This window comes from Enhydra lutris, unplaced genomic scaffold, assembly GCF_002288905.1.
Source record: "Enhydra lutris kenyoni isolate GAN:26980312 unplaced genomic scaffold, ASM228890v2 scaffoldscaffold12, whole genome shotgun sequence".
Taxonomy (NCBI): domain Eukaryota; kingdom Metazoa; phylum Chordata; class Mammalia; order Carnivora; family Mustelidae; genus Enhydra; species Enhydra lutris.
In genome coordinates, this window is record NW_019154096.1 from 71,592,443 (window position 1) to 71,615,042 (window position 22,600).

The window sequence follows — 22,600 nt, forward strand, 5'->3', positions numbered from 1 at the left end:
AGCAGTTTTGGAGTGGAGTCTTTTGGGTTTTCCACATATAGTATCATATCATCTGCGAAGAGTGATAGTTTGACTTCTTCTTTGCCGATTTGGATGCCTTTAATTTCCTTTTGTTGTCTGATTGCTGAGGCTAGGACTTCTAGTACTATGTTGAATAGCAGTGGTGATAACGGACATCCCTGCCGTGTTCCTGACCTTAGCGGAAAAGCTTTCAGTTTTTCTCCATTGAGAATGATATTTGCGGTGGGTTTTTCATAGATGGCTTTGATAATATTGAGGTATGTGCCCTCTATCCCTACACTTTGAAGAGTTTTGATCAGGAAGGGATGCTGTACTTTGTCAAATGCTTTTTCAGCATCTATGGAGAGTATCATATGGTTCTTGTTCTTTCTTTTATTAATGTGTTGTATCACATTGATTGATTTGCGGATGTTGAACCAACCTTGCAGCCCTGGAATAAATCCCACTTGGTCGTGGTGAATAATCCTTTTAATGTACTGTTGAATCCTATTGGCTAGTATTTTGGTGAGAATTTTCGCATCTGTGTTCATCAAGGATATTGGTCTGTAGTTCTCTTTTTTGATGGGATCCTTGTCTGGTTTTGGGATCAAGGTGATGCTGGCCTCATAAAATGAGTTTGGAAGTTTTCCTTCCATTTCTATTTTTTGGAACAGTTTCAGGAGAATAGGAATTAGTTCTTCTTTAAATGTTTGGTAGAATTCCCCCGGGAAGCCATCTGGCCCTGGGCTTTTGTTTGTTTGGAGATTTTTGATGACTGTTTCAATCTCCTTACTGGTTATGGGTCTGTTCAGGCTTTCTATTTCTTCCTGGTTCAGTTGTGGTAGTTTATATGTCTCTAGGAATGTGTCCATTTCTTCCAGATTGTCAAATTTGTTGGCGTAGAGTTGCTCATAGTATGTTCTTATAATTGTCTATATTTCTTTGGTGTTAGTTGTGATCTCTCCTCTTTCATTCATGATTTTATTTATTTGGGTCCTTTCTCTTTTCTTTTTGATAAGTCTGGCCAGGGGTTTATCAGTCTTATTAATTCTTTCAAAGAACCAGCTCCTAGTTTCGTTGATTTGTTCTATTGTTTTTTTTGTTTCTATTTCATTGATTTCTGCTCTGATCTTTATGATTTCTCTTCTCCTGCTGGGTTTAGGGTTTCTTTCTTGTTCTTTCTCCAGCTCCTTTAGGTGTAGGGTTAGGTTGTGTACTTGAGACCTTTCTTGTTTCTTGAGAAAGCCTTGTACCGCTATATATTTTCCTCTCAGGACTGCATTTGCTGTGTCCCACAGATTTTGAACCATTGTGTTTTCATCATCGTTTGTTTCCATGAATTTTTTCAATTCTTCTTTAATTTCCTGGTTGACCCATTCATTCTTTAGAAGGATGCTGTTTAGTCTCCATGTATTTGGGTTCTTTCCAAATTTCCTCTTGCGATTGAGTTCTAGCTTCAGAGCATTGTGGTCTGAAAATATGCAGGGAATGATCCCAATCTTTTGATATCGGTTGAGACCTGATTTAGGACCGAGGATGTGATCTATTCTGGAGAATGTTCCATGTGCACTAGAGAAAATGTGTATTCTGTTGCTTTGGGATGAAATGTTCTGAATATATCTGTGATGTCCATCTGCTCCAGTGTGTCATTTAAGGCCTTTATTTCCTTGTTGATCTTTTGCTTGGATGATCTGTCCATTTCAGTGAGGGGAGTGTTAAAGTCCCCTACTATTATTGTATTATGGTTGATGTGTTTCTTTGATTTTGTTATTAATTGGTTTATATAGTTGGCTGCTCCCACGTTAGGGGCATAGATATTTAAAATTGTTAGATCTTCTTGTTGGACAGATCCTTTGAGGATGATATAATGTCCTTCCTCATCTCTTATTATAGTCTTTGGCTTAAAATCTAATTGATCTGATATAAGGATTGCCACCCCTGCTTTCTTCTGATGTCCATTAGCATGGTAAATTGTTTTCCACCCCCTCACTTTAAATCTGGAGGTGTCTTCGGGTCTAAAATGAGTTTCTTGTAGGCAACATATAGATGGGTTTTGTTTTTTTATCCATTCTGATGCCCTGTGTCTTTTGATTGGGGCATTTAGCCCATTAACATTCAGAGTAACTATTGAGAGATATGAATTTAGTGCCATTGTATTGCCTGTAAGGTGACTGTTACTGTATATTGTCTCTGTTCCTTTCTGATCTACTACTTTTAGGCTCTCTCTTTACTTATAGGACCTCTTTCAATATTTCCTGTAGAGCTGGTTTGGTGTTTGCAAATTCTTTCAGTTTTTGTTTGTCCTGGAAGCTTTTTATCTCTCCTTCTATTTTCAGTGACAGCCTAGCTGGATATAGTATTCTTGGCTGCATGTTTTTCTCGTTTAGTGCTCTGAATATATCATGCCAGCTCTTTCTGGCCTGCCAGGTCTCTGTGGATAAGTCTGCTGCCAATCTAATATTTTTACCATTGTACGTTACAGACTTCTTTTCCCGGGCTGCTTTCAGGATTTTCTCTTTGTCACTAAGACTTGTAAATTTTACTATTAGGTGATGGGGTGTGGACCTATTCTTGTTGATTTTGAGGGGGCTTCTCTGCACCTCCTGGATTTTGATGCTTGTTCCCTTTGTGGCTGATCTTTCATGAGCTTGTTGCTGTCTATGTGTTCTCTTCGGTGAAAAATATGTTCATGTCTTTTATGCATTTTCTAATTGTTTTTTTTTTTTTTTTAAATAAACTGTTAAGAGTCTTTATACAGTCTAGATACTAATCCTTTGTCAGATTGTGGTTTGCAAATATTTTCTTCCACTCGTAGCTTGCCTTCTCATCACCTGAACAGGGTCTTTTGCAAAACAAAAGTTTTTTGAGGTGCAATTTGATCAGTCTTTCCTTTTCCTTTTTTTGCCGAGTCTGATGCTTTTGGTGTCAAATCTAAGAATTCTTTTTCTACCCCTACGTCCTAAAGATTTTCTCCTATGTTATGTTTTTCAAAAATGGTATAGTTTGACACTTTATATTTAAGCCCATGGTCCACTTTGCACTCATGTTTGTGTGAATTTAGGTTGAAGTTCATTTTCTATGTTTCTTTCTGTTTTCTTTTGCCTGTAAGTGGCCATCTCTCCACTGCCATGTGCTGAAAACACTATTCATTCTCTAGTAAGCTGCTTTTGCATCTTTGCCAAAAATCAGTTGGTTGTATTTGTGTGGGTCTGTTTCTGGATTCTCTTTTCTATTCCATTGATCGATGTCTACTCTACTGCTAATACCACATAGTCATGATTACTGCTGCTACATACTAAGTGCTCTTCCTTTCGACTACTTTTCAAAATTGTTTTAGCTCTTCTAGGACTTAAAACCTTCCATATAAATTTTAGAATAAGTTTGTCTGTGTCTAAAAAATTATGTGATGGGATTTTGACAGGGATGACATTAAACCTATAGATACACTGGGGAAATTGACTTCTCGACTATGACGAGTCTTCTAGTCTGCAAACACACAGTGCTTTTTTTTTTAATTTCTTTCATCATCGTTTTTATAAATTTTAGCATATAGATACTGCCTATGTTTTAAGTGTATGCCTAAGTATTTCATTTTCTTTGCAGTAATTATAAATAGTACTGTGTTTTTAATTTTGGTTTCCACATGTTCATTGTTAGTGTATTGATTTTTTTTGTGTTGATCTTATATCCTGTGGCCTTGACTTTGCTAAACTCACTTATTTGTTCCAAAAGGCTTTTTTGTAGATTAATTGGGATTTTCTATCTAGGCAATCATGGTATTTGCAACTAGAGAGAGTTGCATTTCTTTTTTTTTTTATTCTTTTTCCTGCCTTACTATTGTGGTTTAAGAATTCCAATATTATGTTAATTAGAAAAGGTCAGAGTGGACATCCTTACCTGGTTCCCAGTTGTGGAGGAAAAGTATTCCGTCTTTTACTGTTAAGTAAGATATTAACTGCAGGTTTTTGTAAATTCTCTCTCTCTCTTTCTTTATACTAACTTTCTTTCTTTCCTTCTTTCTTCCTCCTTCTGCCCACCCGCCTGTCTGCCTGTCTGCCTTCCTTCTTTCCTTCCCTCCCTTTTCTTTAGCTCTAGGCCCAATGTGGGGCTTGAACTCATGACACTGAGGTCAAGAGATGCGTGCTGTACTGACTAAGACAACGAGGCCCCCCCATAAATTTCTTTGTCAAGTTAGGGAAGATCCGCCCCCATTCCTAGTTTGCTAAAGATTTTTATCATGACTGGGCATTGCATTTTTTCAAAAATTTTTTATTATTCTGTGTCAATTGATGTAGCTGTATGATCTTTCTTTCTTCTTTGGGCTATTGATAGGTTAGAGTACACTGATTGATTTCCTAATGTTGAACCAGTCTTGCACACCTAGAATTAGTCCTACTTGGTCATGGTGTATAATTATTATAAAGACTGTTAGGCTTGATTTGCTAACATTTTATTGAGGATTTTTGTGTCCAAATTCACGATAAACATTGCTTGGTGGTTTTCCTTTCTTTCTCTGGTTTTGGTATCATGTTAAAACTAATCTCATGGGGCACCTGGGTGGCTCAGTGGGTTAAAGCCTCTGCCTTCGGCTCAGGTCATGATCGCAGGGTCTTGGGATCGAGCCCTGAATTGGGCTCTCTGCTCAGCAGGGAGCCTGCTTCCCCCTCTCTCTCTGCCTGCCTCTCTGCCTACTTGTGATCTCTATCTCTGTAAAAAAAAATAAATAAAATCTTAAGAAAAAAAAACTAATCTCGTAAAACGAGTTGGGGAGTGCTTTCTCCTATTTTATTAGAAGAGGTTTTGTAAAGAAATTTTATAATTTTCAAAATGTTGACAACTAATTTAAATTATTTTTAAACATCTTGTGAGCCAAAAAGATGCTCCTGCTGGCTGGGGTTGGCTTAGGCCCTACCTCTTTGTAACCTCTAACTTAAAGGAATGTTCTATCTTGTGTTTTAGAGTGAAGAAGACCATGGCCATTGGTTCAGTGCCTTCTGTGTGCAGACTCAGTACAGGCACTAGACTCTGGCCTTTAGTTCTGCTGATTAACAAACCAAGCGGCTCAGAATCAGTACCTTCTCTAAACGCTTGCAGGTCTGTGGGCCCCAAACCACCAGCAAGCTCCACTCCTGGCTACAAATACGACAGAGCACTGGTTCTCAGTGCGGGTGTTTGCCACCCCAGGACATTTGTCCATGTCTGCAGGCAGGTTTGGTACCACAGCTACAGAATGGAGGTACTGCTGGTAACTAGTAGGGGTCACAGGGACAGCCCCACAACAGAATTAATCTTCTCAAAATGTCAAAGGTGCCAAGGCTGAGAAAATGTAGAACAGAGGAACATTTGTCTTACCTGCTTGAAGAGACCTCCTTGGAGCAGTGGCTGAACTTCTTGAATCCGAGATGAATTTCTACCTGAATACAGGCAAATTAAAGTGGCTTACATGTTTTCTTCACGTTTACTAAATGGCATGTCCAGAATTGGAGGCTGGTTTACTCAGGAGAGACTCAGAGAGATGGAATTGCAAGGTCAAATAAAGGGCATTTTCAAAACTCTTGTTATGGAACTAGATCTAGATCTCTCTATATCTACGTACAAAGTACTTTCCAGAAAGGTGATGCAAATTTATACTTTTCTCATCAGGGTACAAGGGGTTTCAAATCTTACTATATCCTTGCAAGCAATGAATATAGTTCAGTATTTTAGATCTTTACTTCTCAATTCCTGCTAGACCCCAACCCTGTCCTCCCTCTCCAGTTCCCTCCAGGAGCAGATAGGAGCTGTCTTCCTGCCATTGCGAATTCTCACAACTGCAGCCGCATTCACACATGGCCCAGTGGGGCAGGACGGCATTACCTCTAGGACTCCAGGGTCAGGTCAAGTTTTGCCTTCCACAGAGAAACAAGGGGGATGAAGCACAAGTACATGCAGCTACAGGATTGGGGCTCCCCCATGGGGCTGGCGTTCCAGACTCATCTTTCCACTGTCTCCCAAACATCCACTGTCACCCTACATTCCTCAAACCTGAACCAAGCTCCTCTTCCCCATCCTTTTCTCCTCCTGTGTCCCCCACTCCCAGAAACCATGATCATCTACCCTACCATCCAATACAGGAATCTGGGGGTCACCTCTGACTCCACTCACTCCCATTCTCCCCATTTAATAAGTCGCTCTATGATTTGTAACTAATAAATGAATGGCCTGGCCATTTAGCCTTTCAAGTTTCTATATAATTAGGATAATTAGGACTTTTTTTTTTCAGTTGTGAGACCCAGAAAGCTATCTCCAATGACCATAAGCAGAGAAGGCTTATTTGGCTTATAGAATTAGGAAGTCCCAAGAGAGGGGCTCTGCTCAGCAGTCCCTGAGTGCAGACGTTCAGAAGAGGACTCTGGCACTCTGTCTTCTCTGGCTCTTGCTCTGCTCTCCTCCTGGGTGATGCCTGGGTGCTCAGGGAGGGGCCCTCAGCCTGGGAGAAACAAAACAGAACAAAACAAAATTTAAAAACCTCACTGGCTGTTCCAGGCATCTAGACTTCCTCCCGTTAATGGTCTATCCTGGCGATCAGCACGCCCTGAGGTCTGGCCCTGATGGTGTCACATGCCCTGTCTGGGACCGGTCACTGTGCCACCGGATGTGGACACTCTGATTGGCCAGCCTGAGTTATGCAGGGGAAAGGTGGGCCCCGGGGGGGGTGACGGCCCAATCCCTGTCAGAGCACTTCCTTAAAAGATGGACATGTAACACATACCCAAGATGTAGTTTTTTTCCTAACAGTTTTTTTTTCCCTCCCCACCCCCACCGCACACCCTATTACCCCACACCTGGATCAGGGCAGGCTGCCCCAAACCAGTTTCTCTGCCTCCATGCTTCCTTCCCTGCAACCGCATCCATGCCCCCAGGCCTCCCCCAGAGCTCTTCCTCTGTGTAGATGCACTTGGAGGTCCCAGCATTCTGCTTACATGTGAACTCACCAAGGAAAGACAGGGGTCTGGAGGACCTGTTTGTACAGAGATGGAAGACTGGGCACCAAGGACCAGCCGCGTCATCAGGGCAAAGGATGAGGACAGGCCTGCCCAGGGCCCACGCTTGCCATCTTCCTACAGCCTCAGGCTGCATGTGCCTTTCCCTCTGGTGACCAATGTCCCCTGGTAGCCGTGGGCAGGGTGGAAGTACAGCCAGCAGGAACAGAAACCAGCCAAGGCTGTCCCTCTGGTGCCTCGGGTTTTCTGTTCGCTGTGGCCCCTCCTAATGGTGAGACTCCTTTGCTTTCAGCAAGAGAACTCCAGCTTGCCTGACGTCGTCCTGTGGCCTCCGAAGCCTGAGCCTGTGCAGGTACCGGGGTGTGTGCTGTGCATGTCTGCTTCTCCGCCCCTTCCTAACACCTCGTGTTTGCACACCGTGTGTGTGGTGTGTTCCTTTAAATTCTTAGGTTTTCTCCGCCTTCTCCCATTGCCTCCTTTCACCTACCTCCACCGACTTGTAAAACGCAGCAGAATCTGCAGTCGATGTTTAGATTTTGTAAGATAACATTTTGGTGGGCCTGCGTGAGAAGTGGCCCAGCTACTAGGCTGCGAGAAGCTCAACAAAGCTCATGTTCTTGATGTCATGCAGACGCTGGGAGCCTGCACGAACCTTCCACGCTCCTGGGCTTTGCTCTCCCTTGCCCCGGCGTGAGGCTTTGTATGGGACAGTGACTCGTGGCCCCGTCTTCCCCTTGGTGGATAGAACTGATGTGTCGCAAGAAAAGATCGCATTCGCAATCAGCCGTCTGTGTCGTCAGGCCCCTGGTTGAGTCCCAGAGTTTTCGGTTTGGCTGAAGTGTTTGCCATCTCCTGGGGAGAAGGGTAAATTAGGAGCTTCGCAACCATTTCAAGGAGATTTTTCCTGGAGAGAATGTCAGGCCCAGTTGGTGTGCGCTTGTGGGTGTGGTCAAGGTGCGACAGTAAAATGCCACTTGCTCTGAAATCCTGCCCCACCAGGGAGGGGTGTGAGGCCCCGGGGTGGTATGTTCCTGGCTTGAAGAAAAGAGCCTAGGGGCTCAGTTGGTGAAGCTTCGGACTCTTGGATTTGGCTCAGGTCATGATCTCAGGGTCGTGAGATCGAGCCCTGCGGAGTCTGCTTGAGATTCTCTCTCTCCCTTCCCCACCAGTGCTTGCTCAAGTGCTCTCTCCCCCTCTCTGTCTCTCTCAAATAAATAAATAAATAAATAAAATCTTTAAAAATATAAAAGAAAAGAGCTGCTCCATTCCCAAGGGTGGCTGCCTGGTAGGTCTGATCGGTGCCCCTGTTTCTCTCTATATCCCACCAGTGACGTTGCAAACTGACCTCTGTGCTCCAGCGGCCAAAGACAGAGATTGGGGACAAAGAGGAACAGTCATTTTTGTTACTTTGCCAGGCAAAGGCGGCTGCTGTGGGCTAATGCTTTCAGCACTGCAGACCCAGGCCTGAGTAGCAGGTCAATGGATTTTACAGGAAAATACAGGATCTGGGCCGTTCCAGTAGGAAGGGGGTGCGTGCTGCCCGCCGCAGGGGCACGTCCTCCAGGTGGTCTCCTGATGGGCGCTGGCGCCTGCTGATGGAGGGAAGATGTTAGGGTGTGAAGCTGACGGCCAAGAAAGAATTCTTGAGATGTCTTTGGTGCAAAAAGGTGATTTTCTTAAAGCACAGGGGGAGGACCCATGAGCCAAAAGAGCTACGCTGGGGTCATGAGGAGTGGCCTATTATATACTTTCAAGTTGGGAGGATAGCCTAAGTCCCTTGGGAATTTTGGAGGCAAGGTTTCCAGGACCTTGAGGGGCCAGCTATTGTTGGGAAAAGGTCACTTGTTACTGTTTAATAAAACCCGCATCGTGAGACCCTTCAGGTGTGTATCTGTGGGTCCTATGCTTGGGGGATGATTGTTAACACGTATCTTGGGGGTTTAGAGATAAAGGAAGTTTCCAAAAGAATTTTTATGTGTTAAAGTTGGCTTACAGGATCCTGGGTTGGGGGGGGGGGGGGGGGCTAGGAATGCCTTTTGCCCTGAGCGAAGTGTCAACATGGAGGCAGTTGGGTCCCTAGAGGAAGGTCCCTCTTGTCTGTTTCAAGGACTTGTCAATTCTGCCTTTGTTTCCCATGTCAGCACCACCCGAGTCTCACTACGGAGCTGCCACTGAGTTTGCCAGATGTCAGTATAGATGCTGAGTTCCTGGAACAAAAGGTTCTGTAGAAACTGTTCTGCTGGGGTAAAATATGCCCACTATGAAATGTACCATGGCAACCATTTTTCCGTGTCCCGTCGGGGGGAGGTCAGCGGTGTGAAGTTCCTTCATGTTGTACAGCCAACCCCGCCGTCTGTCTCCAGAAAGTTTTCGTGAAACTTTTGAAATTCCGTACGTATTAGCCGATATCGCCACATTCCCCTCTTCACTCCCAGCCCTCGGCGGCCACCAGACTACTTTCTATCCCTATACATCTGATGCCACTTGGTACCTCACCCAAGTAGAGTCGCTTTTGTGACTGGTCTGTTTCACTTAACACGATGCCTTCAAGGTTCATCCTCATTGCGCCCTGTGTGGGGATTTCCTTCCTCTTTAGGGCTGAATAGTACTCCATGGTCTAGAGTCCACATTTCCTTCATCCGTTCCTCTGCTGATGGACACGTGGGGTGCTGCCACCATTCAGCTAGTGTGAATAATGCTGCTAGGAACGTGGCTGTGCAAATATGTGTGACTCTACTTCTTTGCAGTCGATATCCAAAAGTGGAATTTGCTGGGTCATAAGTGAATTCTATGTTTCATTTTCAGAAAACCACCAGACTTTTCCACAACGGCAGCGCCATTTTACATTCCTGTCAACAATGCACAAGGGTTCTGATTTTTCCACATCCTTGCCAACTCTTGCTTTTGTTTTGTTTTGTTGGTTTTATAATAGCCATCCCAGTGTGTGAAGCGGTGTCTCCTTGGGGTTAGAGCCTATTTTTAATCAGAGGAGCCCTCTCTGCAGACCAGATGTGCCCAGAAGGAGACAGCCACATAAAGTTCTGGGAAAAGGAACATTCTGGAAAAGGGAATAGCCTGTGTGACATGTCTGGGAGGGATGAGCTTGTTGTGTTTTGAGATCAGCAAAGAAAGCCAGTGCGGCTGGAGGGGAGTGGTGAGAGATTATGTCAAGAGTGAGATGAGGGGTGTGGGTGGGGGTGAATCTTGTAGGTCATTATCAGCTTTCCAACTGGGATGCGAAGCCACCAGTGGGTTTTCAGCAGAGGAGTGACATGAGCTGACTTGAGATTTGATTTTTTTACTTTCTATTTTATTTTATTAGTAGTATTTTTTAGAGAGGAACATGCGTGCAACTGGGGGGGGGGTTGCCAGAAAGGGAGAGAGAGAATCCTAAGCAGACTCTAGAGCCTGACAAGGGGCTCGATCTCACAAACCCCAGATTATGACCCAAACTGAAACCAAGAGTCAGATGCTTAACCACCTGAGTCACCCAGGTGCCCTGGTTTGAGATTTTAAGAAGAGCTTTGCGGTTGCTATGTAGAGAATGGTCTCTCTGGGGCAGAGGGCAGAAATGGAGGAGGGGCCCTAGTTAGGAGGTCATTTAGAAGTCAGAGACGTGGATGGTGATGGCTTGGAATGAGGTGGCAGGGAAGGGGGTCCCTGGATTGGGGATATATTTTGAAGGCAGAGAGGGTGGGCTCGATGGTGATGGAATTTGGGAGTGGGAAAAAGAGCAGAATCAAGGTTGAGTCCTAGATGTTTGGTCTGAGCTGCTGAGCAGATAGAAACATCTTTTCCCGAGATCAGGAGAATTGGAGGAGGGGCAGGTGTAGGGAGAAGGGGGGGATCCAGTGTTCTGGCCTGGCCATCACAGCTGAATGCCTTTAGGTCACTCCAGTGAAATAGGCATTTGGCTGCACAAGAGGTGGAACGCGCGGCGCATGTGGAGTCGAGAGCATGGGTGTTTGCAGCTGGTCGAGAACACCTGGGGAGCGAGTGAGGACGGGAGAAGGGACTCGGAACCAATCCCCTGAGATGTCCTTTAATATTTAGGTGTGAGCCTCAGGGTGGGGGCAGTTTGTGAAGGAGTGGTAGCAGAAGACATAGGAAAATGAGGGACCTGGGAGATCTGTGGAGGAGAGGGTCAAGAGAAGGCAGAGGCATCAGAGGTTCCGGAGAAATCAAGGAGCAGACACCTCCCCAATGACTTGGCAACGTGACGGCCATTGGTGCGAGGGAAAGCTCATATTGCCCTCCAACCCTTGATAAGGCTTTCCAGGGGAATGACAGGGGTGCAGTTTGGCTGGGGGAGGCCTGAAGAGGGAAGTAGAGATAAGAAAGTCGAGAGAGGGGTGCAGATGATGCAGTAAGTTTTTCTAGGATAGAAAAGGGAGCGAATACTGGGACAGTAGCTAGTAGAGGGAGTTGCCTGGGGATGTAAAGATCGAAGATCCTAGATGTCTGCCTGCTGGTGGGAATGAGGGAGAGAGGCAGAGGTCGATGGAAGACCAGTGATCGAAGCGTGAACGGAAGGAAGGCTGACCTTGACAGTTGAGCGGGATTGGAGCAGACCTGGGCTTACAGGAGTGGTCCCTTGCCATCGTGGATGGTGGAGAGAAGACAGAAGGAGATCCACCTGGGAATTGTGAGGATGGAGGAGGGGAGGGGAGGCAGCTCTCTTCTGATGGCTGATTGGGGCGCACGTGCGGCAGACGGTGGGGGGGTCCACTGAGGCAGGGGTATACTGAGCTGCATGGGAGTTGGGGGATGGCAGGTGTCTAAGGAGAACGGACCTTCATGTAGTCACCGAGAGAAGCAGGGATAGGAGGCCTGATAAGAGGACTTCTCTTCCTAGTCTCTTGGCAGGGGGCCTGCAAACTATCTTAATGATTTTTGCTTTTGAAACTTTTTGGCAAGAGCTGATTGTTGAATTGGTGATTGACCTTTTAACCTTAACTCAAGAAGTCAAGTTTAATAACATCACAATTGTCCGGGATCTGGATTCTGCTGACCGGTCAGTTATTTCTTCTTTGATCCACACGAACCCTATTTAAACTCTGAAATTTAGGAATATGGCCTGGAATTTTCTTTTCTTTTTTTTTTTTTTTTCTTTTCTTTTCTTCCTGTGCTCTGAAGAGAACAGAAGCCATTGGCAGGGAAAGTTTACACAAGTAGGCTGGACTGAGTCTATCCACTTACTGAAATTGCCTCCTCACAAGCAAGGGCTCTCAGCCCCAGACCAGCCCCTGGGGGATGCCTGCTGTTGCATGCTGGGTCCTGGGTCCTCGTTGTCACTCCTGCTCCGTCCCTTCAGCAACTGAGTCACGGAGGCCTCACAGCTGCTCTTGGGGAGCACAGGGCAGCGCCGTTACTAACATGCACGGCGGTGACTCACACCCAGACCCCAGGCGGCTCCTTCCTGGCAGCTCTCGTTCCTGCGGACGTGTCGGTGGGGAATGAAGAGATAGTCACGGTTCCAACCTGGGCGGGGGACGGTGGCTTGTGTGGGGGCGGCAGGCACAGGCCAGCCAGGGGTCAGCAGAGCATCTCACGCTGAGCCCAGGGGAGCCTGCTCTGTCGCTGGGAGGGTCAGGGTCCTCGTGTGCGTGTCCCTCTTCGGGGTGGAGACGGCACCGTGGCAAGAGTAGCTTCATCCAGGGGCACTGCTTGGGGTTTCCTGCGTCATGACACACGTGGAAGGACTTAAGCTGAAATAAGAACCCTGCCTGCCTTGTCCCGGGCTGTGACAGTGAACATGATGGTGACAGTTGTTCCTGTTCTTTACTGAGTGTTCAGTTTGGGGGACCCCCCCCAGAAGGCCTCGGAGCTCTGAGCACGTGAATTCCAGAGCAGAAGGGCAGCCTTCCACCCACTGGCATCACCACCTCCTGGATTCCCCTTGGGATTGTCATGATTCCCGTTCATGGCTCTGACAGCATGAGGAGGAGAAAAAACAATGCACCCTATTATTGTAATGGCCTGACTTAAAAAGCTATGATCACTTAAAACACACACACACACACACCCCTCTTTTTTTTTTTTTTTTAAGAGATTTCATTATCTGGGTGTTTCTGTATTTTAAGTCCCAGAAAAAAGTGATTCTCAGCTATAGAAACTGAGAGCAATGTTCTGAAGCAAGATGACAGGTGCAGAGCCACCTGACCTGCCCCGGGTGTCAGCCCCAGGGAGCTGCTGTCTGGGCTCAGAGCTGAAGGATGAGCAGAGAAGAAACGGGACCCAGAGTGTGGAGAGCACGTCCCTGTGCGCACTGACTGCAGCCCTGGCCACACTGAGGCAGGTCACCCTGGTCCTGGCTCCAAGTCCAAGAGGCAGCCGGGGCTGGAGGTTTGTTCCTGAAGGCGACCTCAGCCCTGTGGCCCCAGTTGTGGAATTCCCCGGCATCCCAGAAACAGAAGACCAGGAGGACGGGAGATCCCGTGCTAGGGGAGCTGACCCTAGGTCTGGACCACCCAGACACGTCACTGCGCATGTCTCTGCAGGCTGAGGTTAGCTGGGGCTCAGGCACTGGGTGATGGTTACTGGGTTTCATTAACAGAGAAACAGCCCCTCAGTGTGGGCATGTGTGGTTTCAAGCTACAGATGCTTGGGGCCCCAAGTTTAAATGGGGGGGGCAGTTTCTCTCTTTCCTGCAGGACCCAAGGAACCCAACATTCTGAGCATTAAACTAGCCCTGGAAGAAATGTCTTCTAATATTCCACTGGCCGTGGGTGGCCATCTGGGTTGATTTAACTACCTTTAATGAGAGAAAAATGGAAGGAAGAGACAATGAACTAGTGTGAACCCCAGTTCATGAAAATGGAGAGCCCCTCCACTGTGACTCTCCCACAGTCTCTCCTAGGGACGCCCTTGCCTGGAGGCTTGTTGCTAACTCTCACTGGAGCGGTTATTTAAATTAGCAAACTGGGGCGCCTGGGTGGCTCAGTGGGTTAAAGCCTCTGCCTTCGGCTCAGGTCATGATCCCAGGGTCCTGGGATTGAGCCCCGCATCGGGCTCTCTGCTCAGCAGGGAGCCTGCTTTCCACTCTCTCTCTACCTGCCTCTCTGCCTACTTGTGATCTCTGTCAAATAAATAAATAAAATCTTAAAAAAATATAAAAATAAAATTAGCAAACTGCTAGGTTTGGGCGGGTTGTATCTTCTGAAGCGTCGGATTAACTGCTTTAGCTCTAAGCGCGGACATAGCCCCTGGGGCTCTTAGTTAATGAGTTTTGAATCAGTTTCTTCTTTGTAATGATAATAACTAGCATCTATGAGTATCTTCTATAGTGGAGCCTTGTGTGAAGTGCTCTTCATGTATTATGTTATTTAACCTTGAAAAGCCTGTAATTATGATCCCATATTCCAGATACGGTAACGGAGGCATAGACCCTGAAGCTTTACAGCTAAATAAGCCATGAAGCTTGGGGTTTTTTTTTTCCTAAGATTTTATTTATTTATTTGACAGACAAAGATCACAAGTAGGCAGAGAGGTAGGCAGAGAGAGGGAGGGGAAGCAGGCTCCCCACTGAGCAGAGAGCCGGATGCAGGGCTCGATCCCAGGACCCTGAGATCATGACCTGAGCCGAAGGCAGAGGCTTTAACCACTGAGTCACCCAGGCGCCCCTGAAGCTCGGTTTTTAACCACTGCACCTGCGACCTTATTCTTGGGTCCAGCCTCATGCTGCTCCGGCACGACAGTGATGGAGGAATTCGAGAGGGGCAAAACACAAGGTTTATGCCTGCATTTCAGGTCGAGTTGAATAAATGTTATAGGACATGACAGGCTATCCTGACAAACCCAGCTCTTTGAATGAAGAGACTCTCCACCATGTGGGTAGCTCTTTGCCGTCTTGACAAGGTGCTCCCGTCAGCCACTGGGGCAGGCGGGCCAGGGACTGCGCTGCCGTTTTGCAGACCTCTGTCTAGAAACAGGCTCCAAGAGGTGCACCGATGTGGGTTTTCTGAATGGCCCAGACTTCTTTAAATCATTCTGCTTCTAAAATATTTAAACCCACACAAGACATTAATATTGGGCAGTGTTTTTGAAGTCTCAAAGGTTTTCCTTTCTCCCCACTGACAGAAGATGTCAGAACATGTCAACTCGGGCATCTTGGAAGCTCCCGGGTTCTTTTAGGGTCACTCTTACCATTTTGACCCAGGTGCTGTCCGGGGAGGGAAGATAGATAACGTTCACTGAATGTGGGTTTCTTATTCACTCACTGGGAGGATGAGGACCATGTCTTTTCTTTTTTTTTTTTTCCTCTAAACTTTTTATTTGGGGTTTTTCAGGTTTACAAAAATGTTGTAAAGATAATACAGAACTCCTGCTTTCTCTTCCTGCAGCTTCCTCTAAAATTAACCTCTTATACCATGTCTTTTAAAATCTTCCATGTCCGCTTAGAACCTGGATTCAACCCTTCCCGGACATGAGGCAGAAACATCAAAATCCTACTGAAACATGATTCTTGTTTTCTCTGTATTTTGAGGGACGACCCAGCTCTCTCTGACTCCAAACCTTGTTTGTTTTTCTGCCATATTTGTGTCAGAAAACATTCCATCTGAGGTAGCTGAAAATTCCAGCCTTGGGGCCTGCCCCCCCCGCCCCCCCATCAGCTCAACAAAGTGACTGCTAGGTGAGGCTCCTGACTGGGGTGTCCTCAGCTGCCAGCGTGGGTTAAGCTGCTCCCATCTATTGTTTTCTCCTCAGAGGGGAAGAAATGTTTGGGATGACCCAGCAGAACTGGTCTGAGTCTTTGCCTTCCCTGGACAGGGCAGATGGGCGGCCCAAGCTGGCCCCAGCACAGAACATGTGTTCCCCCATATTTGGCAACCTCCGGGTTGTTTCTGAAATCCGACTCCTAGTGCCATGGGGATGACCTTTGGTCTACTTCCCAGCATTCACCTGCAGTCACACGGCTCCCAAGAAGCTTGCTCAAAGAGTGGGTGAGTTGGCAAGACACTCTGGTCATGATCTAACCATGTTTATGGGCATGACCAGTAGGCCGGAGGGAGCCCATTGAACAGGTAAGGTCAGGGGAATTTTTTTTTTTTTTTTAAATGGTAAGACACTTTAGCGCTTGATAAAGTGTATTTTTTTTAGAGCTGGAAAGTGCCTGTTGGAGGATTGCTTTAAAATAGACCCGGGGCTCTGGAGGATTCTAGAGCCAAAGAAAGGCTGTTTGTTTACTCAAGCAGTGGCAGCAGAGGAAAGATTTGAAGAAGCAACTTGACAAGGCCGTTTGTCGTGGGGAGGATTGCCAATTTTTTTGTCCTGCCTGCTGCTGGAAAGTGTGAGGGCAATTTTAGACACGACTGCTGCTTTCTGGTGATGCCTGTGGGCATAGCAGACCCCTGAGGGTCCTGGGGGCAGCAGGACATAGCACTGTTGCTAGGATGGAGAGACTGGAAGGGGGACTCAGAGACACTGAGGGGAAATGTGGTGGAAGAGTGAGGTCTGAGGCCTGCACGCGCTTCTCCCGGCTGGCAGAAGTGGCTTCTGGACCAGATGGAAATACACTATTTTTTATTTATGTATTTATTTTAAAAGATTTTATTTAGGGTGCCTGGGTGGCTCAGTGGGTTAAAACCTCTGCCTTTAGCTCAGGTCATGATCCTGGGGTCCTGGGATCGAGTCCCGCTTCGGGCTCTCTGCTCAGCAGGGAGCCTGCTTCCCTTCCTCTCTCTGCCTGCTTCTTTGCCTACTTGTCATCTCTTTCTCTGTCAAATAAATAAATAAAATCTTTTTTAAAAAAGATTTCATTTATTAGAGAGGGAGTGTGAGAGAGAGAAAGCATGAGCGGGGTGGCGATTGGGTAGGGGCAGAGGGAGAGGGAGAAGCAGAATCCCCACTGAGCAGGGAGCCTAGTGCGGACTCGATCCCAGGACCCTGAGCTCATGACCTGTGCTGAAGGCAGACGCTTAACTGACTGAGCCACCCAGGAGCCCTGAAATGGAAATACTCCATTTTCTAAAACATCCAGCACATTTTTATGAAATGCCTCTCCATGCCAGGTGCTATTTTGGGCAATGAACCTAGGCCCCTGGCCCACATTATTCATAGATGTCCCGTTGTTTTAGTTACTTGGAGTGTGGCAGGAAGATGGCAGGGATCATAGGCAACTGTTTCCACGTCTGGTGAGGCCACATAAGGGTTCAAGAGCACAGGCTGGGACTGAATCCCAGGTCTGTCGCTTTCAAGCCGTGTGCCCTAGTGCAAGGGGCTTAACCTCTCTCTGCTGGTGTTCTCATCTGTGAGATAGGGTTGCAGTAAGCACTGAATGAATTTCAACAGGTAAAGCTCTTAGAAGAACAGCACTTGGCACATGGAAATTGTGGATAGTAATAAGTTCGCTGTTACTGTTACAGCAGAGGAAGTGCTAGGTTGGTGTTGGGTGGTACTCTTGCTGTGCACAAAGTATCGGCTTTAAGGAGGAAGACCTGGCCAAGTCACGGAATGTTCTGGTTTTCATCTGAGAAATGGGAAACATTATTTTGCCTTCCTGTTTAGCTCACAGGGATTTTGTAAGAATCTGATCGATTTCAAAGTACTGAAAAGTGCATGTGCCGTTCCTATTGATAGTACTGTTTTTTTAGTGCTTTTGTTTTTTAAAAAAGTTTTTTAAAGATTTATTTATTTATTTGACAGAGAGAGAAAGGGAGAGAGCACAAGCAGGGGAAACGGCAGGTGGAGGGAGAGAGAGAAGCAGGCTTCAGGACGAGCAGGGAGCCCAATGTGGGGCTCAATCCCAGGACCCCGGAATCATGACCTGAGCCAAAGGCAGACGCTTAACAGTCTGAGCCCCCCTGGTGCCCCATTTTTTTTTTAATTTTAAAAAATATTTATTTATTTATTTTTAGAGAGAGAGGGAGCAGGGAGAGGGCCAGAGGGAGAGGGAGAAAGAGAGAGAGAAGCAGACTCCTTGTGAAGCGTGGAGCCCGATGTAGGGCTTGATCTTACAATGCTGAGATCATGACCTGAGCTGCAATCAAGAGTCGGACTGAGCCCCCCCAGACACCCTAGTACCGGTGCGTGCAGGAAACTATCCAACTCTGTTTTGTCGGGGAGAGATGGCATTCTTCTTGCAGATTAGCTTTCTATTAGGAGGAGGTGGTGGGGCTGAAAAGGCAGAAAGGCAGATCCTTTTGTTTGCTTTAAAGATGAATCTGAGCCCTTCTTACATTTCCTTGCCTGAGGAATGTTAACCCATGGTCCCTTATCCCCTTTAGTGAGAGCAGGGATCTGCCTCCTTATACCATCTGTTGTTTGCATCTGTCTGGGCTCTTAGACATGTCAGTGTCTTTCCAGAATTACTTAGTGTAACCTTGGTCATGGTATAAAGAGCAGGAGATTTATCTGTTAAATTATTTGTGGAATCATTTGCCGCCGATGATGTGACTGAACGGGAAGCCTGGCCACAGGAGGTGTTTGGAGCTAAGGCCAATGTGACGTTCAGACAAGTAGGAATTGGGTTACAGTTTTAAAAATTCAGGACCCTGGTATGAAAATGTCACTCACTCTGTATTGTTTTTCTTGAGCTACTGTAGTGAAAAATTTTAACTCATGTGTCCAAAAATAGTAGTGTTATGTAGATAAAGAACATTCTAGAAGAACACTTTGGAGGTTGAACTGACAGTGATTTAAAGTTTGAATTGTCTTGATACTATCCAACAGGGATGATTGTCATTCTGGTTCACAGATCGGGGGACTGAGGTCTATAGGACAGGGTGGAGTTCTCATGTCAGGGAATGGTCCAGCCAGCATGGAAGTCATGCCAGCAGGAAGGGGGTCAGCAGCCCTTCGGTTAGGTGAGGGGTCAGCCCCAGCTCTCTCTGCCGCCTTCAACATTTCCCCACTAAAGGGTTGGAACAAAAATGCCTTTTTCCGGCACTGGGGTCCGAGAGAAATGGGTCCCTCTAGACTCCACTACTGTGTGATCTTAGCCAAAGACTTCCCCTCTGCAAGCCTCAGCTCTAAAACAAGGACATGAGTAGCACTTTACTCTTAAGGTTGTTGTGAAGTTTTAACCACATGGTCCATGGAGACCAGTAGCCCAGTGCCTGGTATTTAGTAAGTGCTCAATAAACAGGAGCTAGTCTTACTGTCCTTTCCTCCCACATTCTGTCTCAACAAAAGTGAATGGAAGTTCTCTAATTGTAGTACCATGTTAGCACACTAGGATGTGTGGCCCCTGAGAGCTGAGGCATCTTTGATATTTTACCTTTGGACACAACTGGGGGATCAAAGCAGCCAGCCGTTCAGATACGTGCCCTAGTGGGGGGAAACAGAACCAACACCGACTTGCTCTTTAGGCTGTGTGTGAAGGTCAAGGACACCACCCATCCAACAGCAGATTCAAGGTATTAGGAAGACCCCCTAAGTCCAGATTGAGCTGATGATTTGCACCCACATGTCCCATGGAAGCTCCAGAATTGGTTTCCAACAACCCCAGCCTGGAGGTTGATAGAGCCGGTGGGTGGCGTTCTCCCTCCCTGGGAGGACTGGGTCTCCCCTTGGGGGGGCCCTGTGTTTATACATCTGTGGTCAAGGCATGGGGTACTGTCTCCCTAGACTGAGCAACTATAGGGAAGGGATGGAACCTCATTCATTTTTGTAGCCCCCACTTCTAGCATTGGTTCTTGTGCATGGTATGGTTTAGATGAATGTAGAGAGCATGAGTGGGGGCAGGGGAGAAGGGCAGAGGGAGAGGGAGAAGCAGGCTCCCTGCTGAGCATGGGCTCCCTCCCAGGTCTCCATGATCATGATCTGAGCTGAAGGCAGACGCTTAACCGCCTGAGCCACCCGGATGAGTGTATTTTAGATAATTGAATAGATCAACAAATCAATAAATACTTTCTGGAAAACTGGGTGAAATGAGATATTTATCAAATGATTTGGCTGCATCAGGATCCGTAGTCATACCTGGTAAATTGTTGGGCTTAGGAGAGGCCTCTTGTATTTCCAGCTGCTGGTTTTGTTGGGCAAGGCCGGCGGGGTCTGTCTCTGGAGCAGCGGCCCCTGAGGGGTGAGAGAAGATTTCTGGCAACAAGGAGCAGGCAGACACAGGGAGCCCCGCAAAGTCCAGACGAGCTCTTCTTGCCTGTCTCCTGGTACCTCACCTCTACCGCCTCCCTCAAGGACGGGACCAGGGGCTCACGGAGCTCAGTTTCTCCCAAGCACCCAACAAGCCATGTGCCTAGGTCTGAGCTGTAACACCTGGAGGACAGGGAAGCTGTTTCTAATTCACATGAAGGTGCTGTCTACTCACAGGCCATGCGCCTGCCCAGAGCGACGCCGCCTTCCAATGTTCACACAGGCGCCCCCCCAGGCTAGGGGCTGCTCTGCCCTGTAGATTTGGATCATCTGCCAGGTTTAAGCAAGGCGAAAAGAAATGAGGCCTTGTGTTAACTGTCCCCAAAACTGTGTTCCATGGAACACCAGCTCTAGGAGATGTGACAGGTGACACGTGAACAGAAGGATCCTGATGTCAAGAAACTTTGGGAAAGGGAGTTAGAATTCAATGTCATTTGACCACAGAACTTCTCAGACCCTTTCTGGCACTCCATGAATTTCACTCCGTGAAAAGAGGGCTAGATAACAAGCACTTCTTAAACTTAGCTGACATAGAACACTTCGTCTCCTTCAAAGCTGGTCTGATCATTAATGGAATGTACTTTTTTGGGTTGCAAGGGACAGAAATCCAACTTGTACCAGAGAAGGCAAACGGGGACTTGAGATCTCAGGTAATCGTTGGTTGGAGGGGGCAGAACAGGCTGGGCCCCGGACCAAGTGGTACCAAAGCCTCCACATCACTGGGACTGCTGCCCCTCTGTCCCTCACCCGGCTTCTCTCTGCCTGCTGGCACTCGTCTCTCTCGGCGCAGGCTGCCTTTGTCCGCAATGTCTACAAACAGGCTGTTGGTAATGCCGCATTCTTATTCTGCAGAACCCTCACCAGATTCCTGCCCCTCTGGGTCTTTGGGAAGTCTTGTGTGCGCCCCAGTGGGCAGGGCTGTGGGGACCTGTGAAGGAGCACTGCCGGGAAGATGGGCTGAAAGACAGCCATTGCTTTGGGTTTAAAGAAGCCCTTTTCCCCTTTCTGACATTTATTCTACACTTAATGAGCCTTATTTATTTATTTATGAGCCTTACTTATTTATAATGAGCCCTATTTATTTATTTATTTATTTATGATTTTATTTATTTAATTAGCAATAATCACACCTCGGATAAACCTCATTTGCTATGATACTGCCACTACGCAAAGCTATGATTTTATTTATTTATTTAACACACAGAGCAAGCACAAACAGGGGGAGTGGCAGGCAGAGGGAGAAGCAGACTCCCCACTAAGCAAGGAGCCCGAAGCAGGACTCGATCCCAGGACCCTGGGAACATGACCTGAGCCAAAGGCAGATGCTTAGCCAACTGAGCCACCCAGGAGCCCCATTAAATGAGAATTATTTAAATTGATTTTTTAAAACTTCTCATTTCTTTCTGTCCTGTGATCTGAAGTTTGGACCATCCTTTCTTGGTTTTAAAAAGTGCTTATCTGGCAGACGAGCTTATTGTGGGAGTGAAGGAAAAGCGACGGCCTCTCAGAATGGCTCGGGCCTTGGACGGGTGGGCCCAAGTTTCCAAGGGCTCATCATTTTCTTTGTTCAGTGTCTTGCCTGGGTTTCCGGTGGAATTCTGGTTCGTGGGACCGCGGGGGAGGGAGGAGGAGATGGCTTCCATCTAGGTGACGCCACAAGCCAGTTAGACACTTGAAGATCTTAGAGCAGACATCCTCCCTTTTCTCCAGGGAGCAGATGACCCCCACCCCCCCGAAGTCTGGTAGGTGTCCCCAGTCTTAGCCTTGGACTGTCACAGGCATCCTGCTGAGCTGGAGTCTCGTGCATAACCGTGTGTCTCCTCCATCAGAGCAGTGCAGGTGCCGTGCTTGCTGGGCTCCCCGCGTGCCTCCCCGTGTGGCTCGTGCCCGTGCACAGTGTGGCTCGTGCCCACGCGCAGTGCTGCTCAGGCAGATGAGAAAGCAAACGCACAACCTGATGCGGCCGGTGGCCAACTGAGAAATGCTTCTGTGTCTTCAGACACTCCTATTTGATTTCTGTTCCAATTTCTCTTCCTTCAGGCTCAGAAAACTTCACCAGCTCAGAGTCCGGGGTCTGTGCAACCAACTGGGAGCAGTCAGAACGTGAAAGGGGACCTGGAGAAGTCTGGAAGTGCCAGGCATGGAGACTTGCACAGGTAAGAGCCCGGGTCAGAGGACTGGCCCAGCCCAACGTGTGGCTTGCTCGCTACTAGCTCAGCATTTGCTTTGGAAAATTTACTCTAAAACCCGTGACATGGTCCTCCATGGTGACATGATCAAAGCAATGGCTTGTAGATGGCTTTGGGATTGCCTCGACCTGCATGATCGGAGAACTAATGTTTTTCTGCTCAATGAAACTAGCAATTATGGGCTTCTGTCCATTCCAGCAATACTCCGGGTTGTTTATCTTCATTATCAGAACTTATTTAAGCCTATAAAGGCTTGAATAAAATGATCAAGGCTACCAAAGGACGTATCAGGGGTGTCTCATGCGTGGCGAGTTGGGGGAGTCTGTATTCCGGCCTGGT

The 22,600-nt window shown here is 47.1% G+C and overlaps 1 protein-coding gene across 1 annotated transcript in view; it reads left to right on the forward strand.

The window, feature by feature from the left end:
• LOC111145038 (transforming acidic coiled-coil-containing protein 2-like) overlaps positions 1-22,600 on the forward strand; it is a 71,459-nt gene that overhangs the window by 4,012 nt on the left and 44,847 nt on the right. The window contains exons 2-3 of the mRNA XM_022499651.1: positions 7,276-7,335; positions 22,119-22,228. Of these exons, the coding sequence (XP_022355359.1) occupies positions 7,276-7,335; positions 22,119-22,228 (170 nt within the window). The remainder of the gene's footprint in view (positions 1-7,275; positions 7,336-22,118; positions 22,229-22,600) is intronic.